Raw genomic sequence first — 10000 nt, 5'->3', positions numbered from 1 at the left:
TCAATTAATCGGCTTTAGTCGATTACAACATTAATCGATTAAGAAAACCTAATTGCAATTAATTTCCAACTCGACTGGCGAGCATCCAGGGTCTCACGGTATGTATTGCACTTCCCACCTAGGACACACACAAACCCCTATTGAGTTCAAGAGAGTCCTTCTGCACCAGTCGTCAGTAATACAAGACAGGTGCAGGTGAGAGGCAGGAAAACTTGATCAAGGATGGAAGTTCAGAAAACACCACACACACTGATTTCTGTTCTTGTTTCTTATTTCATTTCTTGGACGGACCGTTCGGCAGTGTTTTTTGAACTTTCGTCCTTAAACAGCTATTGATCTTTGCATGTCTGGTTTAATGACATTTTAAAAATATTTATTTCATTTGTGTGTATATTTGATTTGTAAATACGTATCTATTGAATGTGTGTGTATATTTATTGTGAGTGGTTAAATGGACTTGTATTGTATGATATATAACCTTCCACTTTATATGCATACATGACAGTGAAGAAAACAGAAACTATATTCTGACACCACTTGTAAGGATTAAATGGCCTGTTAAGTTCAATAAATTATTCAGTATCATTCATCATGATGGTACTATGCTGTAGTGTACCATACATACATACTGTGATGGTACTGAGCATCCTGGTAAAACAAGAAGCATGACACAACTGAAGTCAAAAGACTGTGCAGTGGTGGTGACAAGTCCACTAGGGGTGCAAAACCTTCATGGCGATTCGGTTCGATTCAATATTGAATTTTTAGGCCGACGATTAGATTATTTTGGACACTTGAGAATGCTCAAATCAATGGTTCATATTTTTCTCCCTGACAGGCTAGGCTTACCTGTATGTGTGAAATGTTAAATAAATAATATACAGTATATGAATTTGAGGAATGTCATTATTACAGTCAGCATTACTGCATCAGCAATACATGCCTCACAAAAGGAGGTTAATAATAACAAAAATCAATTAATCAATTACTAATGATTAATTGATTCTTTTGGGGACGAATCGATTCATTGAATGGCTGGCTGTAGGAGCGATGCATCAATTCAAATTGATTATTATTTACACCCCTACAGTCCACCTGAACATACAGTGCAGTATTTTTATCTATTATTAGTTACTATTTAGTATTTCTATCTATTATTAGTTAGGCGTCATTCAGTGATGGTACGGCATGACTGACAATACTGTATAGTGCAATGGTGACCAGTCTGGCATAACATACAGTATTTTATTTATTACCTCCGCCAAGGAGGTTATGTGATCGCCTGAGTTTGTGTGTGTGTTGTCTGTGTTTGTCTGTTCGTTCGCTGCTATTTCACTGCCTGCCACAAGGTGTGCGTGCCACGCCGCAGTGAGCACTGAGCACCGGCGTGCCTGCGCCTTTCTCAGCAACAATAAGGAACAGGGAGAGACTCTCTCCTTTGCCGCCAGCTTCAACACCAAGTGCATTTCAGCTAAAACGTTGTTCATCGGCAGGCAGCAAACAATCCTGTCAAATTAATCACCACCGGTGCCAAAAAATATGGAATTTGTAATGTGTGCCATATGTTATCATTGCTTTTGCGAGAAGGACAGTGACCACCCCGGCAGATCGTTTCACAATGCTGTCGAATTAATTACGTAATAATTGTTGGTCAAAATCATCAAATTCCCTTCACTAATTAGGCTACAGTTCTATTAGTGCGTGATCACACACTTTCAAAGCAGGTTGATTTTGCAAGAATGTGTCATTTTGAAAATTTGACACAGGAATAGTCATTCATATTTGCAAAGTGATTATTTTTGTCTATCATATAATTATGCCATGCCTTGGCGGAGGTATGTGCTCTCTGGGCACTTTCCTAGTTTTATTTATTTATTTATTTAGGCATCATACAGTCATGATACAACATGACTGACAGTATACTCTACTGACCAGTGATGGTGACCGATACTGTAAAATATTTAATATCATTTAGGTAACATTAACTGATGGCCCAGTGCACTTTGATAACATAGACAATACTGACCAGCGATAGTGACCAGTCCGCTGGGGCTGATGCTGACCACGTGGTTCCGGCAGATGGACTGGGTGTCCTTAGAGTTGGGGTCCGTCACCAGGGGCCGAATACCGCTCCAGGCGGCCAGCACATCACCCCTCCTGACTACCATGGTGTGTGTGTGTGTGTGTGTGTGTGTGTGTGTGTGTGTGTGTGTGTGTGTGTGTGTGTGTGTGTGTGTGTGTGTGTGTGTGTGTGTGTGTGTGTGTGTGTGTGTGTGTGTGTGTGTGTGTGTGAGAGAGAGAGAGAGGGGAAGCAGATAAACACATCAGAGTGACATATTAGACAGGCAAACATGCAGCCAGTCACTCACGCCTTTATGAGAGTGATGGACAGCCAGAGGAATTAGCACACACACACACACACACACACACACACACACACACACACACACACACACACACACACACACACACACACACACACACACACACACACACACACACACACACACACAAAGATACAGATACACTTTGCACACCTCTATTGGCACACACAGACACAGATACACCCAGCGCGGTCCTATCTCATGCATCACCCGCATCACAGCCAGTCATGAAAGGCCTAAATAACACACACCAATATCAAAAACTAAATGAGCATTTGTGTCACACACACGCGCGCACACACACACACACACACACACACACAAACATGTGCGCACGCACACACACACACACACACACACACACACACACACACACACACACACACACACACACACACACACACACACACACACACACACAAACACACACACAAACACACACACACACACACACACACAAACTCCCCTAACCACAAGCACGACCACAATATCGCCTCCTGTTTTTTTTTTTTTTACATCCCGGTGACATATAAAGAATTAAACATTAATGCGCTGTTGTGTATTGATCGAGGGGGAAAAAATATACACCTGCCACAATAATGGCCTGGTTGATATTTCTGAATAAAACAATGACAAACTCGTTATCAAAGGGCAGTTTTTAAACATTTATGACAGGCGAACAGGCTGTGAAATGTGAGGGCTCACTTGGGCTGTAAACGACTTGCAGATGGGCAACGGATGGCAGGAGAATGTAAAAAAAAAAGTAGGAGTGTGACATCAGCCATAGTAACCTTTTCGCACGCTGAAACCTGCCTGACAAATAGCACACACAGAGAATTATTTTTTTTCTCAAAAAAGTCTTGTCCTCTGAGAATAGAAAACGGTAGCCTACTTTTTTTTATAATGACAAACCAGAAAGACAAAACTGAAAAATAAACTGCAAAAGCTACAAAGAAAGCGCACAACAATTTGGAGCATTGAGTGAGATGATCGAATCTGCCACCATCCAGAGGCCTGAGTGCAGAACTGTGTGAGATAGTCTGAGTGTGATTAAATTAACAAACCAATGACTGTGTGAGAGAGTGATAGTTGATGAGTGAGTGAGTGAATGAGTGAATAATTTTATTTTAATAGTAACTGATTGTTCTTTGTATGCTTTGGGCAACACTGATATACACAGGCATGCCACATGAAGCAAATTTGAACCATCAATCGTGAATAAGGTTGTGATGGAGTGAGTTGAGCTGACTGACCGACAAGCATTGCAGACGGTGGCATGGCTAGATTGGCCATATGGCATACAGGACATTTTCCCGGTAGACTGTTGATGATATTGGCCTTTCGAGAAACACACCCCAGATATTCATCAAGAATGTTGGCTGTTGGGGTCAAAATAGCTCATATTGGATGACTAAAATTGTTGACAAAGGCTTCATCGTCTCTCTCAATGCCTGGTGGATTGGTCTTAGCTAAAAATGCCCAGCTTGATTTTTCAGCCCGGTCCAGCCCTACACGGTGGGCACAGACAGGCAGTGTGCCACACAGACCAGCTCTCTGAGTGCCAAGGCCACTTTTTGGCCTTTGCAGCACAATTCAGCCTCTGAGAGCCTGGTCTGGGTGACTCATTGGTGGAGAATGAATGGGGATGTGGGCTGCACACAAGAGGCGTCACAAACCAGAGTGTGCACGCACGCACGCACGCACGCACGCACGCACGCACACATGCATGCACGCACAATGCAGACAGACAGACGAACGGACGGACGGACAGACGGACAAACGGACAGACGGACAGACAGACAGACAGACGGAGAGTGTGCTATGCAAGTCTTCACACATACAGGCACAACAACACAAATGCACAAACAGTCAGACAGACTGACTGCCAGACAGAGAGACATATAGAGGCGTTGTAATTGACAGCGTGCTGTGCAAGTTTTCACACATACACATACACTTCCCATCCACACAGGCTGGAGAGAACAATAAGAACTCTTTTTCCTGTGTGTGTGTGTGTGTGTGTGTGTGTGTGTGTGTGTGTGTGTGTGTGTGTGTGTGTGTGTGTGTGTGTGTGTGTGTGTGTGTGTGTGTGTGTGTGTGTGTGTGTGTGTGTGTGCGCGCGCGCTGGGTTAAGTATGTTTGTGAGGGATGTGTAGTGGGTGGGTGCGTCATCGAGAATGGACAGAGAGAGAAAGAGAGAGACAGAGAGAGAGAGAGAGAGAGAGAGAGAGAGAGAGAGAGAAAGAGAGAGAAATGACTTCCACCTCTCAGGAAGAAGTGTCTGACCGCATTGTCCACTCCAGGCCACAGTAGTTGAGTTGAGTGGTGGGTGTCAACAGCGCGCAACGTGACAAACGACCCCCCGGACAAGACAAGACAAGCACCCATCTGCAAGCTGAGCCAAGCTGGGCTGGGGACTCCCCTCCCAGCCACTCCACACTACTCCAGGCAAAGATGGATTGACAACAAGTCCCCACTTCCCCCAAGATCTCTCTCTCTCTCTTTCCTTCCTCTTGGCCATTGGTCTCACTCACTTTCACACTGTCCCCCATTTACCCCTTTCGCCACATTCCCGCTCTCCACCTCTCTCTCTCTCTCTCTCTCTCTCTCTCTCTCTCTCTCTCTCTCTCTCTCTCTCCCACACTCTCTTTCCTTCCTCTTGGCCAGTGGTCTCACTCACTTTCACACACTGTCCCCCATTCACCCCTTTCGCCACATGCCCTCTCTCCATCTCTCTTTCACCTCCTCCTCCTCATCCTCCTCCTCCTCCTCTTACTCTCCGTCCTCCCGTCCCCCAGAGCCTCTCTCCGCTCCTTGTGTGACCACAGGACTTTTACCAGGGTCTCGCCCTGACATACGACTCGTGTCACTCGGCTGTCCACAACCCCTCTGCCTGGGGCCAGTCTGCAGTCTGAGACCCGACCCCCAACACCACACCACACCACACCACACCACACCACACCACACCTCACTACACCACACCACACCACACTTCGCTACACTACACCACACCACTCCACACTACACCACACCACACCACACCACACTACACCACACCACCCCAGTCCAGTCTAGTCCATCCACCACCCACCACCCCACACCACACCACACCACACCACTCAACTCCACACCACACCACACTACTCCACTCAACTCCACACCACACCACACCACACCACACCACACCACACCATCCACCACCCTCCATCCCTAGTCAGCTGACACACAACCACCACCACCCACTCCCCCTGCCCCTCAGTGTCTTCGGACTGACCTCAGATCAGCTCTCTCACGCCACCTCTGACTCGACACAATGGACAGAAAAACCACAGCCACTGAGATAGATGATCACCCGTCCACCATCTTGGCTGTTTTTCTTCTTCTCCTTTGGTGTGGCTGTGTGTGTGTCTGTGTGTGCACTGTCTGTGTGTGTCTGCACTGTGTGTGTGTGTGTGTGTGTGTGTGTGTGTGTGTGTGTGTGTGTGTGTGTGTGTGTGTGTGTGTGTGTGTGTGTGTGTGTGTGTGTGTGTGTGTGTGGCAATAACAGTGTTACTGGGCGGATACTGTGTGTGTGTGTGTGTGTGTGTGTGTGTATGTGTGTGTGTGTGTGTGTGTGTGTGTGTGTGTGTGTGTGTGTGTGTGTGTGTGTGTGTGTGTGTGTGTGTGTGTGTGTGTGTGTGGCAATAACAGTGCTACTGGGCAAAGACTGCTGGAGGGAATCCAGACAGCTCATGGTCAGCTGAGGAAAGCGTAGGGGTGACGGAGAGAAGAGTAGAGGAGAGGAGAGCAGAGGAGAGGAGCGGAGAAGAGAGGAGAGGAGCGGAGAGCAGAGGAGAGGAGAGAAGAGTAGAGGAGAGGAGAGCAGAGGAGAGGAGCGGAGAAGAGAGGAGAGGAGAGGAGAAGAGAGGAGAGTGGAGGAGGTGAAGAGGAGAGGAGAGGAGAGCACAGCAGAGCAGAGCAGAGCAGAGGAGAGGAGAGGAGAGAAGGGGAGAGGAGAGGAGAGGAGAGGAGAGAGGAGAGAAGGGGAGAGGAGAGCAGAGCAGAGGAGAGGAGAAGAGAGCAGAGCAGATGAGAGGGGAGGAGTGGAGAGGAGAGCAGAGGGGAGGAGAGCAGAGGAGAGGAGAGGAGAGGAGAGCAGAGGAGAGGCCGTAAATGTATATATGTTTCTCTCTCTCTGAACCACTTGCTCGCCTTTTTGGCTTGCTTGTAGGGCGACTGAGGTAAGCACTTTACCACACTCATGCGTGGCCCTACACGGTTGTGAGCTTGTCACCGCAAATAAATAAATAAATAAATGCTGTAGGTAGACTAACTAATTGATTAATACATTCCATTGAATTTCCTCATCCTACATTCAAGATTATCATACACTTTGTGAAATTATTTTGGACTTGTGAATTTAATATGCTCATTTCAGCGGTAGGCCGGCCTAGAGTGATATATTGCAGCCTATAATGCCACGAAACCACGGGAATTTGGTTATTTCTGACTGCGGAAAGAAAGAATCCAAACAGCCCCATTTGCTGCGGGCTGAAGAGAATTCAAACGCCTCCCGCTCAGCTGGCAATACTTACTAATGTATGGCTGGCAGAGAGGTCGTCATTAATATATCTGTCTCTCTGAGCCACTCGTTCTGTTCTTCTCTTGGGCTACTCAGTAGTGCCGATGACGCCAAGGCAAGCAACACCATCGCTGGGCTAATCAATCAAACAATCCAGGAAACGTTCTCGGGCCACTACAAAACAATTAGAGGCCTTTGTCTGAAATCAATAAAATAAAAAAGAGCCGCGTTCCCGTTCTGCCAAGAAGCTCGCCACTCGCTCAGTTAATAAAGTCCCCACGGGCAAACGGAACAACGTCCTCCGGCAGGGACAAGACGTCTCCGCTGGACAAATATGAAGGGAAAAAAATGTAACCCCAGATGACCCAATAAAAATGACTAATCGAAAACTATACAGCATAATGTGGAGCCTTGCAGATTTCTTTTTTTTCATCTCTCATTCTTCTTCCTTACAGTAATTCTCCACTCAATTCCACGTGGAGAGCCTTATGAAGCTGGGAGAGGATGTGGGGAGAGGGAAGTTGGGGGGCATGGGGGCGCAGGTAGATCTGTTCATCTTCAAGTGTTTTGAAATGAGAGGCAATTTTGGGGTTGTGCACTAGTGGTGATGGTGAGGACGGCAAACGTGGTGGTGGCGATGGTGGTGGTGATGGTGGTGGTGGTGGTGGGGTTGGTGGTGATGGTGGTGATGGTGAGGTTGGTGGTGGTGGGGCTGGTGGTAATGGTGGTGGTGATGGGGGTGGTGGTGGTGATGATGGTGGTGGGGTTGGTGGTGATGGTGGTGGTGGTGGGGCTGGTGGTGGTGGGGGTGGTGGTGGTGGGTGTGGTGGTGGTGGGTGTGGTGGTGATGGGGATGTTGGTGGGGCTAGTGGTGATGGTAGTGGTGGTGGTGAGGTTGGTGGTGGTCGGGATGGTGGTGGTGGTGATGGTGGTGGTGGGTGTGGTGGTGGGGCTAGTGGTGATGGTGGAGGTGGTGATGGTGGTGATGGCGGTGGGGCTTGTGCTGGTGGTGGTGGTGGTGGTGATGGGGATGGTGGTGGGGCTAGTGGTGGTGGTGGTGGTGGGGCTAGTGGTGGTGGTGGTGGCAGTGGTGGTGATGGTGGTGATGGTGGTGGGGCTAGTGGTGGTGGTGGTGGCAGTGGTGGTGATGGTGGTGGGGCTAGTGGTGGTGGTGGTGGCAGTGCTGGTGATGGTGGTGGGGCTAGTGGTGATGGTGGTGATGGTGGTGGGGATGTTGGTGGGGCTAGTGGTGACGGTGGTGGTGGCGGTGGTGGTGATGGTGAAGACGGCAAACGTGACAGTAACGGTAACAGTAATGGTGGTGGTGGAGTGGGGCGATAAAAGCGAAATAATATCAGAGCTAAAGTGATCCAAGTCACCATTGAGCAAAGACTCATAAAGTCTCCATCAGGTGGGAACGAAGGAGTCGTCGCCCTGCTGCTGCTGCGGCTGCTGCAGTCTTGTCTTGCAGAGGGAGGGAGTGAGGGAGGGACGAGGGAGGGCCATTCATAATTAAAGTGGAGATTTGTATCTGTCTGCTCCCTCGCGCCGGCCTCCTGATGAAGTAATATCTGCCGCGATGTCCGGCAACCCGCCGACAGATTAACTCATTTATTTGTGTCAGGCGCCCGCACTCGTAGCAATTTGTAAATCGCAGAAAGGGGGTAGAAATGGGAGAATGTAGAGCTTGGCTGATTATTACAAATATAGATTATTTTAGGGCAAGGGGGTGGGATCCTTGGAATCCTTGCAGGGTAGGTGATATAAAATGTTACAAAAGTTAACTTTATTGGCAGTGCTCCCCACTGTCGATGTCTAATTTTATGTAGCAAGCTTAAACATAAAAGAATAGAATTCGCCATTGTGTGTTTCTTAACATTTTTGAAAATTGTTTTTAAAAACAACAACAACAACAACAAATGAGTGGGTATGGTTCTGCTGTTTGGTAGTGAGGACTGACCTCTCAAAGCTGTGGTACTTGAGATTTTTTTTATAAAAAAACAAAAAATAAAAACAAAACACACATTGGCATGTTCCTGCTTTTTGTTAGTGATGGTCGACCTCTCACCTTCGACATCCCGGCTGAGGCAGTTGACAATTGTTAGAACAAACCAAACAAGTGTGAATGTTTCAGGATTTGGGGTTAGACTATCTGCCTTCAAAATAATTAACAAAGCAAAGACCATTGTAGACATCTCTCCCTTTTTTGTTAGTGATAACTGCTCACTTCGTCTTCACCATCAACATTCGAGCAAAGGTAGTTAAATAACTTTAAAAAACAAAATGGCAGAAATGGACCTGCTCCTGCTTTTTTTTTTTTTTTTTTTTGCTTCTTTCTACATTGAGGCTGTTAAAATGTGTTGCCAATGTAATGCAATGTAATGTGATCAGGTTGTTAAAATGTGTTGCCAATGCAATGCTCATTTGATCTCTCCTCACCTTCAACGTCTGGGCTGAGGTAGTTGCGAACCTCCTTGAGGATGAAGTTGATGTCCTCCTCAGAGGGCGAGGGGTGGGGGGTGATGTCGGTGGGCGTGTCCGTCGTCCCGGCGATGGTCATCTTCTCCCAGGGCAGGAAGAAGATGACTCGGCCGTCACTGGTGGCTGGGTCCAGGAGACCCATGTTGTCCGGGCTGAATAGAGAAGAACAGTTGAAAACATTTGTATGTATGAGAACCATGTGTGTCTTTTAGTGTGTGAAGTTATTGGTTGGGGCCAGGGACGGTTCTAGACAGGGGCCAGAGTGGGCCAGTGGCAGTGCCCCTGTATATTTCCTCCTGGCCCCTGCTGTGGCCCCTGTGCTGAACAACCAATATCAATGTAGGGAACCATGTACCGTAGAAGATTTGTGCGCATGAGTGTTGGTGTATGTGTACATTCATTTGTTATAGAGAGTTGGGGGTGATAGTAGTAAGGTGGGTGTCACAGGCAAAGAAGAAGACAGAGTTAGAAGACGAGAAAGCCATCACTGTGGTGGCACGATCCAGCAGGCCCATATAGTCCAGACTGAATAGCGGGGAAGGGGAAACATGTAGGAGTTTGTGTATGTGTACAT

The 10000-nt window shown here is 47.4% G+C and overlaps 1 protein-coding gene across 1 annotated transcript in view; it reads right to left on the bottom strand.

Annotated features, from left to right (window-relative positions):
* The window catches only part of LOC134461823 (glycerol-3-phosphate dehydrogenase, mitochondrial-like), a 48094-nt gene that overhangs the window by 11356 nt on the left and 26738 nt on the right, over positions 1 to 10000 (bottom strand). Inside the window, exons 9-10 of the mRNA XM_063214662.1 lie at positions 9385 to 9578; positions 2027 to 2161 (exon numbers count right to left, since the gene is read on the bottom strand). Of these exons, the coding sequence (XP_063070732.1) occupies positions 2027 to 2161; positions 9385 to 9578 (329 nt within the window). The remainder of the gene's footprint in view (positions 1 to 2026; positions 2162 to 9384; positions 9579 to 10000) is intronic.

The sequence above is a fragment of the Engraulis encrasicolus genome, chromosome 13 (assembly GCF_034702125.1).
Source record: "Engraulis encrasicolus isolate BLACKSEA-1 chromosome 13, IST_EnEncr_1.0, whole genome shotgun sequence".
In the NCBI taxonomy this organism is placed as follows: Eukaryota; Metazoa; Chordata; class Actinopteri; order Clupeiformes; family Engraulidae; genus Engraulis; species Engraulis encrasicolus.
The sequence above is the reverse complement of the archived record's forward strand: the minus strand, read 5'-3'. Positions and strand labels throughout refer to the sequence as shown.